We start from the raw sequence: 21,805 nt of genomic DNA on the forward strand, positions 1-21,805 counted from the left end.
GCTGGAAACAGCAATGACTCACTAAAACACACCAGGTTTGGCTGTTTGTTGCTCTCAAACAGTGGTCTGCAGCTTGGCACGCATCTCAATTAGGTGTCATGACATCTACCATCCCCTCCACCTCCCAATGAAAGTCAACTTACACTTTTTGAAACAATGCAACATATTTGTTGTTTGCAGAAACATATAACATTTTTTTCTGGGGACTGAACTCAAGAGTTAGGGTATCTTAAGATTTCATTTAGAAGCATCTACAGATTTAGAGACAGAAAATCACATAAAACATCCCCTAAATAAAAACCCAAAAGACAACACTTCATCACTTCAATCTCATCATCAAAACAATCAGCTATAAATTTAATTAGAAATGTTCAGCTTCTTTAGTACATTCAAGGGGCATAGATATAGACAGTGCAGGCAGTTCAGTTGCACCCGGGCCCTTGGGGTGGGGGCCCTTGTGAATGATTTAGATGGCCACCGCTGAACTACACCTATGTTTATTAAAAAAAACAAAAAACGTTCATTAAAAAAAATGATGCCAAATGCAAACCCAAGTCTGTCATGATCTTTGCAGTATACAGGTATGCAATGATGACTGTTGGGTAACATGTATGTTGATGGTGCCTATTGTCAAGTCTCTATTTGATCTATCATTTTTCGACGTGCTATGATCTGGCAGCTAGTTTAGGCAGAAAAATCTGTCGAGACTGACAAGCTGAGCACATCTGCAAGTCCAGTAAGCTGTGATGCATTTTTAAACAGAGAAGTAGGAATGCACAGTAATATCGGCACGTCTTCGCTATCGGCAGATATCAGGTTTGAAATGAACTATTAGAATCGGCCGACATGCTTTTTCTTATTTTGCACAATGAATGAATATTACATACATTGATAAGCAATCTGTGTCATGTCTCCATCTGCAAATGTGCCATCATTATAAGAGTATGCATGCGTGATATGATGTTAATTCCACTACAGGAGACTTGATGATTACTAACAGCGTGCACTGGCGCCTGCCTTAACTCCTTTACACAGTACATTATTAGGCATGTGTTGGTTGGCGTCTTCAATAATAACATGAAACACTGCATGAGGCAAGCAAAGACTATGGAATCACAGTTCAGTTTAGGCATTGAAAATGGTGTTAATAACATAGTGACATATTTTGACACCCCAGTTTTTTGGCTCATGTGTTGCCAGAAGTACAGCTTGTACATTAAAAGCTCAAAATGTACACGTGTCAGTATTTGCCCACGGCATGTTTTACTGAACTTTATTAACACGGTTCAACTTCAGCTTTAATTAATAGTTTGCACTGTGGCTGCAGGTGATTTCAGCTGCATGTCGTCTGGCTTTGAGTAAACTGTATACAGGCTCATAGCAGAGACAGGCAGGTTATTTGACCGTAAAATATTTTGTGTTGAAATGAAAATAGTTGGACGTGACAGATAATAATCAGTCCACCCTGTGTCTGACCACAGCATAGCAGCATTTTGGGTCTGTGTTTTTGTTAGCAGTCCATGATATTTCACGCCTGCTTCACTTACAGACACCACAGCATGGTGAAAGTGACCTCCATTTTGACTGGATGGATGAGGCGCTGTGTGAGCGAGGTTGTGTGTGTGTGTGTGTGTGTGTGTGTGTGTGTGTGTGTGAGAGAGAGAGAGAGAGAGAGAGAGAGAGATTGGGGATGTTTCTCAGTGTGTCAACAGCTGAAATGATGCATGGCAGAGGCAGTGTTTCTGCCACCTAGTGAGTGTCAAACTGCACTGCATGTTACCTGGAAGCCTGACAGACTTGTCGGCCTGCTGGAGACCAGCAGGGGCTCATTAGATGATCACTAGGGACACCCACCGGGACTGGAATCATGGCCAAAGGCATCATATTTGTAGTTTCAAATGCGCAAAACCTAAAACTCTCCTGAAGATTTAAAACATTTTCTGACCACACCAGACTCCATTCATATTCCCTTTTCAAAGAAATGCTGTATGCCTGACATCACTGCTGGACATATTTCAAAGCATGTTAGCACTGTTTTATATACATAGTGTATTAATATGCTATATGAATAGCTATTTATTAACATATTTCTTGTTTCTGGATTATTCTCTGATTTAACTATAAACAAAAATGCTGTTTTTGTCAAAAGAGGATTGATTATTGATTAATACCTGCACCCAGAGCTTACTCTGCTTTGCATGCAGGTTTGAAATAACTCTAACTATGACTCCTAAAAGCAGGGACGTAGCACCAAATTCTGGGCCCTATGCAAAGGAGTTCTTTGTGCACCCCCCTGCCCTTCATCTCCTGATCTGTGTCTCTGTCACGCACCTTTTAAAACTTTTTTTTTCAAAGTCAGCTTGCTCTCTTTCCCTTTCATTTCTTCCTCTTGTATTTTTTGGAACCCCAATTTCAGTTGATGCTCCAGCTGTATAGGCAGTAACTCACTCAGTTCTTGTCGCGTTTGCTAATCATAGTGCGGGGCGGACTTAACTACTTTGCAGTGAAGCGGTGAGAGGGTCCACAGAGATCTTCCACTTCTTTTTAGTACAAAGTTTAGTCTGTCAACTGATTACTTCAGCCAATTTGAATTAAATCATTTCACCAAGTATTTCAGATTTAAAAAGACAAACACCAAACCTTTCACTCAGGCTTTTTTAGCAACCCCCCCTCCCACTGGGGCTCTGCAGTCCCACTTTAACCCCCATTATGATGCCCCTGCCCCAAAAGAAAAGCACCTGAGTCATATTCTGTCAGTCTTGAGCCAACAGGGTTCCCATTCAGTTAGCTGTATGTTTAAAGTAAATACTTATTATTCTTTGCCCTCTGTAGAATGTCATTTGGTGTCGGGGTCCAGCTTACTGTTTTCCAATATGTCTTATTTTATTCTTGGAAGATTTACCTCCTGCTTTTCAAATCCTCCCCCTCCTCCTCCGCCTTCTTCCTCCATTATAGAAACTAAATATTGTTTGTCCATTCTGAAGTGGGTTTGAAAATTTATCTGTGTTTTTCTCCAGATTCACCCTGCTCACTGATAATGATACATTTGATCATGTTTGGTCTTCCTCCTTTACTTTCTCTGCCTTCATTAGCTCAGCTAGGGAGAATATGTTTTCAGTTTGGTTGTTTGTCAGCAGGATTATGGAAAAGCTAGTGGCATTTCATTTGACTTAGTGGAAGGTCGTAACATGGGCCAAAAAAGAATCCATATCATTTTGGAGCCAATCCCAATCATGAGGCAGATACATGAATTATTTTTCACTTTTGTTAGCATTATGAGGTGGGGCATTTGGCCTTAGCTGAGGTCTGTGCTTTCTGAGTGACTTGTAGTTACATTATGGCTGTTTTTTTTTTTTTTTTTTTTTTTTTTTTTACTTCTGTACCTCCCATCTGGTAAAGTGAGGGGCTAACAAATTAAGCCAACACAGTAGTAGGCCTACAAAAAAAAATGCAGTTCCTCTAGTTGCCACTTGAGGCTGGCTCCAGAAGCCAGTTAATCCCCATAGACCCCCATGTTGACATGCACAACTTTACAGCAGAAATAAACATATTTACAGCCTGGCACGAAAAATGTTTTGGTTTCTATAGCTCATTTCCTTCTTCGTGAAAACTGTACAAGGGGCGAATTATTGTATAACTCACCTGTTTACATTTTATTAGGCTTAAAATTACACAAATTTAAGACGTGGTTGCTTTGAGTGATATTGGATGCCATGTGTTAACAAGACGCTACCACACTGACAATGTTGGTCACATAACGTAAAGATGGTGTAACCCCAGATTCACAGAGTATAGGGGTAGCCATAGCTATCACCATGCCAGTGTGCTTTCAGTTCTTAGAAGTTCATTTTAAGCATTGGGTTGTACTAAAAGACCCTTTAAGGAGTCGGATGGTGGAAGTATGTTTTACACTTGAGAAAACTATCCCAGTTAACCACAGTTGTATATGCACTATGCTAATCAAGCTAGCAGCTAGCATTAGGGGTAGTTTCACCCTATTGTCTGTATTCGGTCACTTCTGGCTCCAAATGTTTAAGACTGTGACGGCCAAAATGGCAAAATTTATGCTTCAGAATGAGACTCCACAAATCAATGGGTGATGTCACGGTGGCTGCGTCCAATATTTTATAGAGTGCGGTAGGGATAACGTTTATTTGTAGGCCAACATGAAAATAAACAATGCCTTGAATACAAATCAACAAAAAGCCAATGGGTTTTTTTTACAATGGATTTTGGTTTATTGCAGAAAATAAGCTCTGTGGCAAACACAGATTTATGATACTCACGTGTTGCTCAGCAAGATAATCATCACTTTTATAATCGTTGAAGCACAAATGCAATTGCAAGAAGTAAAAAACTAACGTTAGGCTCTAAACAAACTACACCATGATTGCATTACTTCAACATCGTCACCACAACAAGGCTGTAAAGCCCTGCTTGTCGTGGTCCAGCAAGATGTCTAATTTAGCCACATGTTAGCAACAGCCTTTTTAAAGACACCCAAAAGCTCTAAAATTCATGAGTTGAGTATTTATTGATGTATGTTTTATGTCACAGAAGTATGTAAAAATCTTTTAGGCTTGTGTTAACAACAGACCTTATTTCAGGCACCTAACCAAAAATCAATAAAAAAAGAATTATTGACTTTGAGACGTGGAGATTGGGAGTGCTAAAATGCTAACTAAATTGCAGGTTTTGGGACTTATTACTGCACCACTCTATACAGTCCTAAACCTCCTGTTGAAGTGTGCACTTGAGCTTCCTCGTGGTTTGTTTTTCATCTGAAAACCTTTTGTTGAATTCCCAACATTTCTTAGATTCAGAACATCATGTTTATCATAGCTTCCTTCTCTACCTTGTGTCTTTTCAGTCCCACTTTTTGTGTGATTAGAATCTGCTCTCTGTCTCTCATTTCTTTCATTTTACCGGCACCTCATGCTTTTTGCAAACGCTTTTAATCATAGTCCCTTAATACGTGAAGAAAAACACCTCGAAACCTCAGAAATGTTATGGGAAGCTGTTTAATGCTTTGATATTTTCAGCATGAAAATGGCTCAGTTCATCCAAGGTTGTTCTCCTCTTCTTCTCTCAGTGGATCTCCTCTCCTCTCCTCTCCTCTCCTCTCCTCTCCTCTCGTTTCATCTCAACTGCTGTCCAATGCTACATACATATTTAACAGCTGGAGTCAGTGAAAGTCAAGAAAGATTTAAATCAGAGGCTCCTCACTCATCTTTTCCATTCCTTTCTGATCTGCTTATGCATATTTTAAGGTTTAAAAATCAATAAATTAAATCAATCTTTGTCCTCTCCTCACCTCTTCTCTCTCACATCTCGGCTTGTTTTTTTTGTTTTTTTTTTATTCCATCCACTTCTTTTATCCGCTCCTTATGTTTATTCTTTTAAATCCAACACATTTATAAATGTACTCTCGTCTTCAGCGTGCAGTCTGTGCCATCATCTAACCAACACCATTGTTTTCTTTTTCTCCAGATGAGTTCGTTCAGTACGAGGGCTCTGACGCTGCTCTCGTCGGTTTTCGGGGCCTGTGGTTTGCTGTTGGTGGGTGTTGCCGTGTCAACAGACTACTGGCTGCTGATGGAGGAGGGAATCGTTCTGCAGCAAAACCAGACCACTGAGGTCAAGATGGCGCTGCACTCTGGCCTTTGGAGGGTCTGCTTTGTTGCAGGTTGGTAACCATTTTATGTCACTCTCTGCTGATTATGTTTGGGTGTTTGTTGATTTATCTTGTTTTTTCAGGTACAAATGTTAATTTAATGCCATTATTTGTCTGTGTTGCAGAGATTGGTATTTTGTATCACAAAAAGGAAAACCCCTGAAACATTATGCAGACCAACATGCAAGTCTGAGGCCATTTTCACAATGCACTTGTTTGTCTAAGTCCCACTTCCACATAAGCCCACTTCTCCTCCTTTATACTCATGGTTGTAATTATAATCTACAAATGATTTACAGTTCTTCTGTCAAAGTATGACTGTTTTACCATCATTGCCAGATGGACAACTGTTTCAATGGACAGGTGACATGAATGTTATTTCTGTGAGAGTACAGATTGTTTACTGAGTTTGACAGGAACCAGTCAGGCACTTAAACCACTTTTCGAGCTCTGGTTCTTGATCCAGAATTCTCAAAACCTTTGTGCTATCTTGAAAACCAGTCCATGTTTCCACCAGTTTTGAGTGGTACCATTGTAATCAAAAGTGTGTTTAAACAGTTGAAGCAAGATGGTGGATTTCACTGACTACCCGCTGATGATACTGCTTTAAGAAAAACAACAATCTAAAAAATGATCCTCTTTAAATTTGGCACCAACTTCTATTTTAGATTTTGGTGGTCATAAATTAAAGGTCAAGGTCACTACCCCCATCTGTCTCAGTCTTGTGAACGCACTATTTCAAGAACACCTTGAGGGATTTTTTTTTCAAATCTGGTAACATTCCCTTGGACTCAACAATTAACTGGTTAGGATCAGTGGTCAAAGGTCAAGGTCACGATGACCTTGCATTTGTCTCATTCTCATGAACACAATATCTCAAGGGGGCCTTAAGGGAGTTTCTACAAATTTGGCACAAATATCCACTTGGACCCAGTGATGGAATTATTAGAATTTGGTGGTTGAAAGTCAAAGGTCAAGGTCACTGTGACCTCACAAAACATGTTTTTGGCCATAACGTAAGAATTCATATGCTTATTATTACAAAATGTCATACAAATGTCTAATAGGATAAAATGATGAAGTGATGAGATTATAAATCTAAAAGGTCAAAGGGCACGCTCTCTTTGACATCATCATGTTCTGCAAAAACACATTTCTAGCCATTACTCATTGTCATAACTCAGGAACACATGTGAAGACATTTGCTCAGATACTGAATTGGTGACTCTTATCTTGGTTACCACCTTTAAACTGTGCTGTCTGTATAGATCTTCTGTGCTGCCAAGAAGATGTGTAATTGTAACCTGACTGTTGTGCAGAGACATAAAAACTGCGAGCGATAATTCTAGTTCTGACAATTTCTCACTTGAATTTTCCATTACTGCTTTCTCCATGCTCTCTTTTCAACCTGTAGAGTAGAACACACCCACTGATGCCACAATTCACACCTTGGGCAAGGAAAACCTTCTGATTTTTTGGTTCCTGGTGGTAACCAACTTTTCTCAATCCAAATCAATTTATTCTTGGTCAAAATGCTCCGAATGGTTCAAAATTAGGTGAGTTAACCCAAATGGAGCCTGTTCTATGTTGGTGAAAAAGAAATATGAGTGCAGGAAGACTCAGAAGATCATTTTAAAGCACTGTTCACACCACTGATTTTAAACAGAACACGCATGTTGTTGAATTGCCAGACCCACTGGCATTAGATGACCATCATGACCCCTGAACCCTAACATCACATCTAATGTTGGGGGAGTTAGAGCCAAAGATTATTTGAGAATGAATAAAGTGTGAGAGTCAGTGAAGCAGTGTGTCATCTCTGGTGGAATTTTGCCTTTAAAGATCATGGTGCCCCAATAAGAAAAAAAAAGATGTTCATTCATGCATTCAGACACAAAACACACACACACACACACACACACACACACACACACAAACTGACACAGCAGGGAGGACACCACAGATACAAATAACTGTCCTTATTGCAGTAGCTGTCTCTGTGTTTCGGGTCATGATGGTGTTGCTCTGGGGAGGTGGCCATGTTTGTGTTTCCCTGTTGTCTGACGCCTGGTACAAAAGGTCAGAGGAGGGAAAAGCTGGTGGCATTTGGAACGGCTGTGTGTGTGTGTGTGTGTGTGTGTGTGTGTGTGTGTGCATGTGACTGAGAGAGAGAGGAGAAAAAAGAAATACTGTTTGTCTGTCTGTACATGTATGCATCATTTTGTTGACGTATTTCGGTGTATATATGTGTTGTGTGTGTTTGTGTCCTCTCTGTGCCTCCAGTTTGAGGTTAATTGTTGTGTCTGTATTCAGCTCCTCTCTCCCTCAGCTCAGACCTTGTTTTCTCCTGAACCTCCTGACCTCCATCTGTCTCTGCCTCTAATTCACTTTTTCTCTCACTCCCATTCTTTGCTTCCCCATTTCTCCCTTTTCATAATCTCTCTGCTTCTCTATCCTCTCTCACCTCTTTTCATTTGTCCTTTGGAAATCTATTTACTTGCCACTGCTAAGTCTCGGTTTCTCCATCTGCCCTTTCTCTATGTTTTTTAATGTCTGTTTTCTTGTTTGTTTATTCTGCCTTTTATTTTCTTATGGAGATATTCCATATTGTTTGTGACCCACAGAAGAAACTCTTACCTCCCACTCAGCTGCTCGCCCACTCATCTCTCTGTTCATTCTTTCTTTCTCAATCTGTTATCTTTTTTTCTGTCCCTCAGGACCAGAGAAGGGCAGATGCGTGGCGTCAGAGTATTTCACCGAGCCGGAGATAGAGATCACAACAGAAAATACAGCCAACATACTCAGTAAGTCACATCCCCACAAACATAAACTTTATAGATTAGATCACATTTAAGTGAAATACTTTTAACATTTGTCATTCCCATGATGCTCTTAGAGAAGATTATGCTGAGAACCTTATAGCTGCCATAACTTCTGTCCGTCCGTCCACCCATCTGTCTTTCCTGTTCTCATGAGCACGACATCTCAAAAATGTCTCAAGAAATTTTGGCACAATCGTCCACTTGAACTCAGCAATGAATTGAGTCAATTTTGGTGATCAATGGCCAAAGCTCAAGATCACTGTGACCTTGTCTGTCTCATTCTCATAAAGAAGAAATCTCAAGAGCACCTTGAGGGATTTTTTTTCAAACATGGCACAAACGTCCACTTGGACTCAACGATAACCTGATTGGCTTTTAGTGTTCAAAGGTCAAAGGTCACTGTAATGTTGTCCAACTCATTCTCCTGAATGCGATAAACATCTACTTGGACTCAAAGATGAACTGATTAGAATTTGCTGGTCAAAGGTCACTGTGACCACATGAAACATGTTTTAGTCATAACTGAATAATTCATACGCTTATTATGACAAAATTTCACACAAATGTCTAACAGTAAAACTATGATGGAGATGAAAATTTTGTATACAAAAGGTCAAAGTTCAACTCTGCTGTGACATCATAATCTTGAAGATGTGTGTGAGGCATCCACGACCGAGAGCATCAGCCGAGAGGCGGTAATTCTAGTTTATTCTTTGAAACTTAAACAAATACACTGTGTAATTTATTCAGTGTTACCATATCTGGGTAGGTCCATCTGACATGTAGAACTTGTATTGATACTGTCGGGTGGAAGCGTTGTATTTCCATATGTCATTGTTTTGTTTTTGTTTTTGTTTTTTTTAAATAATCAATGCTATTCGTCACCCTTTGGCCTCTAGTTTCGCAGACCGGGCAAGGCTTCGCCAGCTGGGTGTGGCCAGGCGGATTGTGCAACAGTTTGCAACAGTTTTTTTTCCCCCATTTCCTGAAAAGTGAAAGCTTTTGAACAAACAAGCTTTCTGCCCTATTGTGACTATATGATTCAAATGATTCAAAGCATAGCAATCATGTTTTTACAGTCTGTCTGTGAAGTTTTTTGAAAGGTTACTCTCTTAATGCTCTAACAGTATAATACTAAATAATGTTTTGAAACTACAAAGACACAAAATCAAGAGCTGAAGGTCCTAGGAGATGTGTGTACATTGATTGCTTTTTAATGCATTTTGATCATAATGGTAAATCATTGACATGCACTTGTTTTATTCAGCCAAGAAATAATCCCAAGCTCAGGTCTGTGGTGTCTCGACCTGAGCTAGAGATGATTATGCATGCTTTTGTTTTCATTGACTCGACTACTGTAACCCTTTTTTTTACTTGTCTAAACAAATCTTCTCTGAATTGTCTTAAAATAATCCAGAGCGCTGCTGCTAGACTGTTAACCAGGTCCAACAGGTCAACACACATCACTCCCATTTTAGTGCCTTTTTATACTGGCTTCCCATCAGGTTCAGGATTTACTTTAAGATACGTGTTCTCAAGTTTAGAGCCCTCCACGGTCAGGCACCTGAATACATCAGTGATCTCCTCCATCCATATATCATCAGTAGGTCCCTTAGGTCTTTAGACCAGGGGTCCGTTTCACAAAGCAGGTTCAACAAACTCTGAGTCTAATCCTGAACTCTGAGTTGATCTAGTCTGAGATAGGAAACTCTGATTTTCTGGTTCCAGAACAGCTGATTTGAATCAATCAATCAATTTCAATCAATTTTATTTATAAAGCCCAATATCACAAATCACAATTTGCCTCACAGGGCTTTACAGCATACAACATCCCTCTGTCCTTATGACCCTCGCAGCGGATAAGGAAAAACTCCCCAAAAAAACCCTATAACGGGGGAAAAAACGGTAGAAACCTCAGGAAGAGCAACTGAGGAGGGATCCCTATTCCAGGACGGACAGACGTGCAATAGATGTCGTACAGAACAGATCAGCATAATAAATTAACAGTAATCTGTATGACACAATGAGACAGAGAGAGAGAGAGAGAGGGAGAGAGAGAGAGAGAGAGAGAGATGCAGGTAATGACAGTAGCTTACAACAACATTATTGGAAGTAATAATATTATAGTTATAGTTCTGGCTACTGTGGTACAATATGTTAAAAGTATGTATTAATATCTGGCAGTATACATGTGTGACAATAGTCATATGTGTACAATAACAGTAGAAGTATGACTAATGACTAATGATGGCAGCAGCAGCAGGAGGCATCTGGCAGGACCACGGCAGCAGCAAAACCACACACGTCACGCTGTCCAGGCACCGCTGCAATATAAGTTAATCTGAGAGACAGTGGAGCACAAAGGCAAGGCCTTAGGGCAAGCCTGAGCCAGCCCTAACTATAAGCTTTATCAAAGAGGAAAGTCTTAAGTCTAGTCTTAAATGTGGAGACGGTGTCTGCCTCCCGGACCATAACAGGAAGATGATTCCACAGGAGAGGAGCATGATAGCTGAAGGCTCTAGCTCCTGATCTACTTTTGGAGACTTTAGGGACCACGAGTAACCCTGCGTTCTCAGAGCGCAGTGTTCTGGTGGGATAATATGGCACTATGAGCTCACTAAGATATGACGGAGCTTGACCATTTAGAGCTTTTTAAGTTAACAGTAGGATTTTAAATTCAATTCTGGATTTTACAGGGAGCCAGTGCAGAGAAGCTAAAACAGGAGAAATATGATCACGTTTCTTAGTTCCTGTTAGTACACGTGCTGCTGCATTCTGAATTAGCTGGAGAGTTTTTAAGGACTTACTAGAGCTACCTGATAATAGAGAGTTACAGTAATCCAGCCTAGAGGTAACAAAAGCGTGGACCAATTTTTCTGCATCTTTTCGGGTCAGGATAGGCCTAATTTTCACAATATTACGCAGATGAAAAAATGCAGTCCGTGAGGTTTGTTTTAAATGAGAATTAAAAGACAAATCTTGATCAAATATTACTCCGAGGTTTCTTACAGTAGTGCTAGAGGCCAGAGCAATGCCATCTAGAGAAACTATGTCATCAGATAAAGAGTCTCTGAGTTGTTTGGGGCCAAGAACAATAACTTCAGATTTGTCTGAATTTAACATCAGGAAATTGGTGCTCATCCAAGTTTTTATGTCTTTAAGGCAGTTATGGAGTTTAATTAATTGATTACTTTCTTCTGGCTTCATCGATAAATACAACTGAGTATCATCCGCATAACAGTGGAAATTTCTAGAGTGATTTCTAATGATGTTACCTAAAGGAAGCATATATAGAGTAAATAGGATTGGTCCGAGCACAGAACCTTGCAGAACTCCAAAACAAACTTTGGTACGTCAGGATGATTCATTATGAACGTCAACAAACTGAAAACGATCAGATAAATAAGATTCAAACCAGCTTAGTGCAGAACCTTTTAGGCCAATTAAGTGTTCCAGTCTCTGCAGTAGAATTTGATGGTCAATTGTGTCAAACGCCGCACTAAGATCTAATAAAACAAGTACAGAGACAAGTCCTTTGTCTGAAGCAATCAGAAGGTCATTTGTAATTTTAACTAGTGTTGTCTCAGTGCTATGATGCACTCTAAATCCTGACTGAAATTCCTCAAATAAATTATTATCATGGAGAAAATCACACAGCTGGTCTGCGACTACTTTCTCAAGGATCTTTGACATAAAGGGAAGATTAGATATTGGTCTATAGTTGGCTAACACCTCTGGATCCAGGGTGGGCTTTTTTAGTAGAGGTTTAATTACAGCTACCTTAAAAGACTGTGGTACATAGCCTGTTAATAAGGATATATTGATCATATCTAATATATGAGTGTTAACTAAAGGAAAGACCTCCTTAAGTAGTCTAGCTGGGATGGGGTCTAAGAGACACGTTGATGATTTAGATGAAGAAATCACTGCGGCCAATTCTTGAAGAGAAATTGGGGAGAAGCAATCTAAATATATATTAGGTCTTACAGCTGTGTTTGAGGTTAGATAGGTAGGCCTACTATCTGAGGACAGGAGGTCATGAATTTTGCCTCTAATAGTTAGAATTTTGTCATTAAAAAAGCTCATAAAATCATTACTGCTAAGGGCTAAAGGAATACAAGGCTCAATAGAGCTTTGACTCTCAGTCAGCCTGGCTACAGTGCTGAAAAGAAACCTGGGGTTGTTCTTATTGTCTTCTATTAATGCTGAGTAATAGTTTGCTCTGGCATTGCGGAGGCCCCTCTTATAAGTTTTGAGACTGTCTGTCCAGATTAAACGAGATTCTTCCAGTTTGGTTAATCGCCAGTTCCTTTCAAATTTTCGCGATATTTGTTTTAACTTACGGGTTTGAGAGTTATACCATGGAGCGAACTTTCTTTGCTTTTTTAACTTCTTTTTAAGAGGAGCTACAGAGTCAAGTGTTGTTCGCAGCGCGCCTACGGCACTATCGACAAAATGATCAAAGTCGGTACAGGAAACCTCTGTTACTGAGGGACTTGGTATTGAATTTAACGACAGAGTAATCTTTTCCTTAAATTTTGCGACAGCACTATCTGATAAACATCTAGTACAGTAACTGTTGCTGAGTGGTGTGTAATTGAGTAAAAAGAAATCAAAAGTAATCAGATAATGATCCGATAGTGAGGGATTCTGTGGAAAGACTTTTAGGTTATCAATTTCAATTCCATACGTCAGAACTAGATCGAGGGTATGGTTAAAACAATGAGTGGGTTCATGTACACCCTGACTGAAGCCAATGGAGTCTAATAATGAGATAAACGCGGTAGCCAGGGAGTCATTATCAACGTCGACATGAATGTTAAAATCACCTACAATAATAACTTTATCTGATTTAAGAACTAAACTGGATAAAAACTCTGAGAATTCAGATACAAATTCAGAATACGGGCCAGGAGCACAGTACACTATAACAAATAAAAGTGGCTGCGAGGTTTTCCAGGTCGGATGTAAAAGACTAAGAACGAGGCTTTCAAATGAATTATAATCTAGTTTAGGTTTAGGGCTGATTAACAGACTAGAGTTAAAAATGGCTGCAACTCCCCCTCCTCGGCCGCTGCCTCGAGGAATGTGGGTATTATTATGACTGGGAGGAGTGGATTCATTGAGACTGACATATTCATCTTGACACAGCCAGGTTTCAGTGAGACTGAGTAAATCAATATGATTATCTGATATTAATTTGTTTACTAACACTGCTTTAGACGATAGAGACCTGATATTTAACAGTCCACATTTAATTCTCCTGTTTTGTCTTTCTGTCACAGAAGAGGTTTTAATTTTTATGAGGTTGTTATGCACAACTCCTCTTTGTTTAATTTTAGATTTAAATAATTTAGGTGGTCGGGGGACAGACACCGTTTGTATAAAACTATGAAAACTATGGCTGGGTAACTGAACTAGAAGCTCAGAGAGGCGTATAGGACTGCGTCTCTGAGTCCTGATCTCAACTCTGGGTTGTCAGGGATTTGATTTACTAATAAAGTTTGCCAGGTTCCTAGAAATGAGAGCAGCTCCATCCAAAGTGGGATGAATGCCGTCTCTCCTAATAAGACCAGGTTTTCCCCAGAAAGTTTGCCAATTATTAACGAAACCCACATCGTTTGCTGGACACCACCTGGACAGCCAGCGATTAAATGATGACATGCGGCTAAACATGTCATCACTGGTCAGATTTGGGAGGGGTCCAGAGAAAACTACGGAGTCCGACATCGTTTTTGCATATTCACACACCGAGGCAATATTAATTTTAGTGACCTCCGATTGGTGTAACCAGGTGTCACTGCCACCGACGTGAATAACAATCTTACTGAATCTACGTTTAGCTTTAGCCAGCAGTTTTAAATTTGATTCAATGTCGCCCGCTCTGGCCCCAGGGATACATTTGACTATGGCCGCTGGTGTTGCTAACTTCACGTTTCTCAGAATAGAGCTGCCAATAACCAGAGTTTTATCCTCAGCGGGTGTGTCGCTGAGTGGGGAAAAGCGGTTGGAAACGTGAACAGGCTGGTGGTGAGCCGTGGGCTTTGACTTGGAGCTGTGCTTCTGGCGAACCAGAAGTTTAATCAGTTTAATCAACTCGGAGTAGTTTCACCTGGAGTTAAGCGTGTGCCCCACAACTATAAAAAGCCAGCATCAATGGAGCCCCGATTCGACAAGTCACCATGGCAACGGGGAAGAGCAGGGCTGCGTTTTTCACCCCACAAGAATTAGAAATCTTAATGCGCTCATACGGCGAGTTTGAACACATTTTCAAAAAGAAGTGCAACACCGCTGCAGCTGCAAAAGAGAGGGAGACGGCGTGGGAGAATGCATAAGTTTAAATGTAGTCCTTTGCAATCACAATAATATTACAGGGGAAAACTGCTTGAATGGTAGCTTATTAATTTATTTCATTTAGGTGTAATCCCGCGGGGGAGAAGCGCACTTGGCAGCAGTTTAGGATGAAATATAAAAACATTGTTCGAACAGGTAAGACCTCGGCATAATCTCATGGGGGTACCTCATTTTGATCATGTTTTACATTGTAAAGTAAATATTAAGTGGCTGTTTGACTGTGCAGTTGTTTTATCCCCAACATGATGCTGTTTTCACACACATAAATGTCTTCTCATCTATATCATGTTCTGTTAAATAATTAAGCCTATTTAAACTAACACAGACTTCTACTCAGCCAACAGAAAGAAGGCAGATGCCCGTAAAACGAGCACACTTTTCTGACCGCCCTGCATACAGTTGCCTTACTCAAGTGCTCAGCGTCTCCGACATTGTACAAAAAACTTCCATTTGCAAAGAAACGCAGCGCAACACACAATATCTGCTGGGATGTGAGAGCATGACTACAATTGGTAATGTTGCAAATGTAAGGACGGATTAGGTTGTGTATGTAGATGATGGACTGTGACGTGAAACGGTACCGCTCAAAAAGATAATTGTGTGGAAATGCTAAAACATCTATGCGCGGTCTGATAACCATCTCCCAACGAATATTTAATTCTCTGCACAGTAATGCTGCACCTTCATCCACGGGATCGTTATCAAAAGGACATGCCATGTTAGTGAAAAAAGTCGGCACCTACTGTGCCTACATGGACTTCTAATATAGGCTACTGACTCTGATTTTTTTTTTTAAATGACAGACGGCAGAACTAGGCTACGCCAAAACTCGCCCGCTGACTGAATGAATGAGGAAATCAAATGGAGTGTGTGGCTCTGAAAGAGGGCGGAGACAGAGAGAAACTCGAGGTTCATTGAGAAAAACCTGGTCCCGACCAGGTTAGGTTCATAGAGTCTGTTACTACGGTAACTGACCGAGAGCTTAAGTTACCTCTCTCTCTGAAACAGGCCAGAGTTACCCCTCTTTCTCTGGTTTGAGTTACCTCCCTTTTTGAAAAGGAAAACTCAGAGTTTCCCTCATTTCAGGGATAACAGACTCTTCACTAAACCTGCTTTGTGAAACGGACCCCAGGACCTACTGGCAGTCTCCCACTCCAGACTGAAAACAAAAGGTGATTATGTCTTTGAAGTCATGGCTTCAACATTATGGAACTCTCTTCCATTAGGTTTAGAGTCTGCGGCCCCTTTAGAAATGTTCTAAAGACAACAAAGACCCATCTTTTCCAAATGGTCTTTGTCCCGCCCTAAATTGTCCAGTGCTTATTCCCTGTATGTTTCTGTTTTGGGCCTCAGTAGCCTGCATTTCCTGCATCTCCCAGTGTCTTGTCTACCTACTGGCAGGACAAGACAGGATTGAACTTCACATATAGTCAGTGAAACTTTATAGGGATCAGGTATCATTGATCGTCTAATCAGGCCCCTGTCTCCACCTGCCAACAACTACTCCTCCAACCCTAGGACTGACTAAAAGGGATAGTTCTGTTTTTTTCAATTGGGGTTGTATAGGGTACTTGCAGACAGTAATTATACATAGTATGTCAGTGGGGACGCCCCCAGTTTGGAGAGGCAGCATGGAGTCTAACATGGAAGCTACCTGAAGTCCCAGTGCTAACCAGAGAACCTGTGAAGGACTTTATTTATTTTTAAAGAATCCTGTGTATACATGTTTTTTTTGTTTAGGTTTTTTTTTTTTTGGTCAAATATTAAATGAATGTTGAAAGCTTGCTGAATCTCCCCACAGAGCTATTTTGTCTCTGAGCTGTTTTAATGATTTAAGATGTTGACACTGTGAACTGGCTTCAAAGTGCTCTGCCCGCCGCAGTTTGCTCTATCTCTTTGAAGTAAAGCACACACTGTTGCTGGAGACACCAGGGGGAAGACGTTTGGTCCGTTTAATGCTAGATGAATGTCCTCAGGTAGACGCACAAGTCATAACACTGTAGTAGCACTACAGTGAGAGAATGCTGAATAAATCATTCACTGCCTTGCTCAACAGTACCCCGAGTGAGCTCCAGGAAACCTCTGGTTCTAAGTATACAATGAAATATATTTTATGAGCTTCGGTGTATTGAAACACCAAACAAAAGACAAAAACTGTCATCAGAAAAGATGTGTTAGATTTTGTACATTTTTCATGTCATGGTCATGATTTGCCAGAAAAAAACTTCTGCATCTCCAAATTCTTGCTCTAGGAAACTAAAACTCTGCAACACAAACATGTTATGATTTCTATGTAAGTTCATGGTGAAAATTATAAGGTAAGGATAATGCAGTGTCTTCACACAAGCATGCTGCAATGCTAACTCTCGGTAACACACATTTACTACCAGATAGTCTTTTATGTAATGTTCCACAATGTCCACAAGTTTTTTAGCCTGTTTTTTTCCCTAGCAAAAATTTAAAAAGTTAACCATAGCTGTAAATGTACAGTGCTAACCAAGCTAGCAACAGGATTAGCTCCAACCTGTAATCTGAATAGAGTCATTTCTGGCTCCAAGATGGCAACAGCTAAAATTCTGTACTTCACGCTTCAAAACTCGAGGCCACAAACCAGCGCATGACCTCATGGTGGCTACATCCATTATTCAATCCAGTCAATGAGTTTCTATCAGTGCAATAGAGCATTTTAGGGTCTTTCAGCTGAGCTCATTTTCATGGTTTTACATCTGGAAACTTCACAGGTTTGACTCGGTTCTCTGTTCAGTTTCTAAAAATTGGTCAACTAAAAAATGCTCTAAAAATGGCTGACAAAGTTGGCAATTTGCTTATGAACATAGACAAGCATTTAGCAGCCAGACGTTTCTCTCAGGAATTGAGCTAAAATAAGATTGAATATTGGACTTAAATTCTTAAGTCTTAAGTGTTGAGTTTCAAAGTGGAAACAGACAGCTTTTTTGCCCTCATTGTTTCCACTTGGTGAAGTTATTGTGAAATTGCAAAGATAACCAGATTGCTTTCCATTTTTCTCAGGGCCTTGCATCGGGGTTCTTTTTCTTTCGCAAGATAGTTTCCACAGTTACTTCAGATTTTTCACTGTGCACCATTTCTTGTTACTCTTTGGTAGCTGGGTATAGCTACCAATAGCTACCAGGATTTGTTTCATAAATCAAGCCTTTATTTTCACGGGAGATGGTACCTGGTGGCAATGTTAACACAGATGATGTCATTAATCTATGGCCAGTACATTGTGCAATCAGCATTTACTTTACAATAATAAGTTAAAGCAAAACCTTCTCTATTTCCACTTGAAGTTAATAATTTACCCCTTGTGTTTTGACCTTGCTCTTATGCCCCCCAGTTTCCAAACCTGAATTACTGCTTCTTTAAGAACTCAGCTCCAATCATTTCAGTACATGCTATACTGACTTCATATGCTTCAATGGTATCATTGAGAAAGGAAGATTCTTAAGTTTGAGGGTAGAAACAAAATCATACAATCTAATGTATGCAATTGTATGCAAAATGATTAGAGCTCATAAAAGGTTGATGTGACCAATTTTTGGATTTACCAGATAATAATGTAATTAATTAATTAATTAATTAATAATAATAATAATAATAATAATAACAATGATATATTATTATTATTATTATTATTATTATTATTATTTTGTTATTAATGATAATAATAATTATTTATTCACTAACATTGACACATTTAATATTTTATTCATTATTATATTATATTATTTTTCAAAACTTCTTAAAATATTAAATTATTCATCATTCACTGTAAACTTTCTCAAGGTTTTCAAGTTTTTTATGGCTGCTGCATCTTGGACATACAATAACAAACTTGACTCTTTAATGGGAGGATTATATTTCAAATAAAAGTGTTAAAACGCATGCCAGGAAAAAGAAAAAAAAAACTCAATTACAGCAACTCCCAGTATTCTGTCACTCCTTTCTGTAATTAATTTAGAGGTTCATTTGTAAATATATCCCCCCAAGCTAACGTCCTCATAATCCCTTTTTAATCACATCCGTCCTTCTCTTACCCTCTCCCACTATTCTCCCTGTCTTCTAGAAATGGTCCGAACTGCTACTCCCTTCCCCATGGTCTCCCTGCTCTTCGTCTTCACCGCCTTTGTCATCAGCAACATCGGACACATCCGGCCGCAGCGCACCATCCTCGCCTTTGTTTCTGGAATATTCTTCATACTGTCAGGTACCATGCACACAGATTGAACATGAACACTGTGAACAAAGTTTTAAGTCATAAAAGACATCCTCTGTCCCTGCACAGTGAGCCTTGTTCATAAAGTGAGATTGTTCGTACAGATCTTGTTTGAGTGAACAGGAACAAGGTTTGCAAACACTCACAGAACATAAATTTTATACTCTTGTGAAATAACTACAGACTCCAGGCTTTTCTTGTCACGGTTTGTCTCCAAATTTTCCAATTACTCTGCTGTGCCTCTTGTAGTCATTGCAAAGCAGCCTGCGAGACAAACTTCTGTACACAGCGGTCGTCTGTGGATGGAAGCTCTGTGGAGAACTAACACATTTTCTTGGAATACAAAATGCAAAACTTGCTCAGTGTATTTATGCCAAAGGTAAAATAAAGTAAGCTCAGTCCAACTAATTGGACAGATACACCTCCTGTGAGGAATGTTTTTCTGTCTTTTGGCTGGACTTCTTGTAGCCATTCTCAAAGGTTTATGATCGAGTGATTAAACTCAACCGTGAACTCTCCACGGCTGTTCTCGGGTCGCTTTTTAAATTGCAGGCTGTACAGTTTGGCACGATGATGGCGAAGACTTAAAACTTGTTCCGCTACTATAGATAATAAGGCTTTAGAAATAGCGTATCAGAGATTGGAAAATGGCTGAGGTTACTTTTTCCAGTATTACTTTTTGACCTTCCTGTCCACAAACTTTTTGTTGCCTTGTTGTAGAGGAATTTTCTTTTATGTTCTGCAGCCACTCAAACTGTTTGGAGCGTTTCAGCCTTTTATTTAGGTTGTCCTTGAAGAGCAGATATATTTACTGAAGAACAAACAACACTGCAACAGTTACCACAATAAACACAGTGTGCAAAAGGAAATTTGTTGAACCTTCTGAAGAAGCACACTTTAATCCAACAAAAGGTCATTTAATAAGTGCAAAGAGCGTAAAACAGTGACATTTTCTTGCACAAAATGTTTTTGCCCATATCCTGGAAAAAAGACAATATTCCTACTAAGCTATTTACATGACTAATGAAAATGAGTATTCCACTAATATTCCTGTTTACATGCAGCCCTGTGTGCGTGCCCTAACTTGATGTTTTTCATGTTAAACTGTGGAAAAGTGAAACAGCTGTAGCCGCTTGTGCCATTTTGCTTCTGTGCATCAAAATAGGATTTTTTTTTCCAATGTTTCCCACTGGTGACAGCTAGTGGTGGCCAAATGAAGCCTCATGAAGCATTTTCTTTATTTTATAAGCCCACTAGATGGCGCTTTTTTTCAGCAAAAGATTGAAAACACATTGAATTGCCATTCTTTGAGCCTCCCTTTTTAAACCAAGAGCACCATCTAGAGGGCTCATAAAATAAAGAAAATGCGGCTTCATTTGGCCATCACTACAGACAGCCTCCCCCTTTCATTTCTTTGACCACCTTCTTTAAAAAGTCAGTGTTATGAAATGTATGCATATCCACAAAAAAACAAACTGTAAAAACTGTCAAAAAAATAAAATAAAATAAAATGTAGGTGTGTTTCTCCTAATCAGAAATGTTTGAGAGTTGGCTTGTGTACAGTGTATCCATGACCATAAACAGGCAAAAGGCTGTGTGTCACAAACTGCTGTTAAACACGTTTAAAGCGCATGTGCTGTGCGCTTGCCCAAAAAATGCTCCTAAGAAAAGGAATAACACCCACATATCTAACATCCTAAGTGATAAATGCTGCATTAAAAAATGAAAATTTTGGAAAAAAGAAAAACAAAAAAGCAGTAGAAGGCACAGTAAAGCATTAACTTGATGTTTTGTCGATCAAAAGAGACGAGCTAAAAACATTTTGTGGCAAGATTGTGGGCTTTATAACTTCTGGTATTATTTGAAAAGAAAATATATGCTCACACTGCTGTCTCACCCAATTCCTTTTTTCTATTTTACATGCAGTTTCAAACTGAAGCTGACTATTTGACTACTAACACCAGGGACTAATTTTGGGAACAACTTGGCAGCATTTTTTTTTACCTAGCACCTGCAAAAAAATGTATTGAAGCCCATGTGCTAACTTAAAGGATGAAATGGGATGCATAAACCTTTTCAGTATTTGACAAAGCAATAACTTTTCCCTAACCTTAACCATATTATGATATGGCAACATGTGGGATGCAGAACATCAACTTTGGTCATTGCTTTGTATGTCCAACAATCCAGCCTCCTCTTTATCAATTGTACGCCATGTAAGTAGTCACACTTTCTTGATTAAAAGAAAAACAAAAAACAGTGTTTCCTCCAAAACATAAATCTAATTATAGATGCTGCGCAGCAATGGTTGGGGCTGGGCAATTTTAGGCAAATTTAGGCAATTCTGAGCGACAAGAGGCAGAATAGAAAGACAAGAAAGTTGCCATTACAATGTACATTTTTCATCACTTGAGGCTTGAACTCACAACCTCTGACACCAAGGAGCATTTTCTATTTCACTGAGCTAATTAGCAAGTGACAGCTCATCTGTGGCTTCACAAATTGACTAAGTCAGCCACCAGGATGACAGCAGCTGTCAAGGCTGTCATAAATTCAGTTATCAAGACAAAAATCTGAAGAAAACCCACATCTTGCATCTAGACAGCATGGAGATGTTGTTAATTTGTTTTTAACAATGATTGATTTACTCCATAAGTGAAAAACTGATGTGTAAAGATGCTCTATTCCCATTGCTGAAAATGCTGTCAAAAATTCAGT

At 39.5% G+C, this 21,805-nt stretch overlaps 1 protein-coding gene across 1 annotated transcript in view; it reads left to right on the forward strand.

Moving 5' to 3' along the window:
* The window catches only part of cacng7a (calcium channel, voltage-dependent, gamma subunit 7a), a 71,358-nt gene that overhangs the window by 23,506 nt on the left and 26,047 nt on the right, over positions 1-21,805 (forward strand). Inside the window, exons 2-4 of the mRNA XM_033636257.2 lie at positions 5,491-5,686; positions 8,392-8,478; positions 18,938-19,078. Coding sequence (XP_033492148.1) covers positions 5,491-5,686; positions 8,392-8,478; positions 18,938-19,078 — 424 coding nt within the window. The remainder of the gene's footprint in view (positions 1-5,490; positions 5,687-8,391; positions 8,479-18,937; positions 19,079-21,805) is intronic.

Source organism: Epinephelus lanceolatus, chromosome 16 (assembly GCF_041903045.1).
Source record: "Epinephelus lanceolatus isolate andai-2023 chromosome 16, ASM4190304v1, whole genome shotgun sequence".
In the NCBI taxonomy this organism is placed as follows: domain Eukaryota; kingdom Metazoa; phylum Chordata; class Actinopteri; order Perciformes; family Serranidae; genus Epinephelus; species Epinephelus lanceolatus.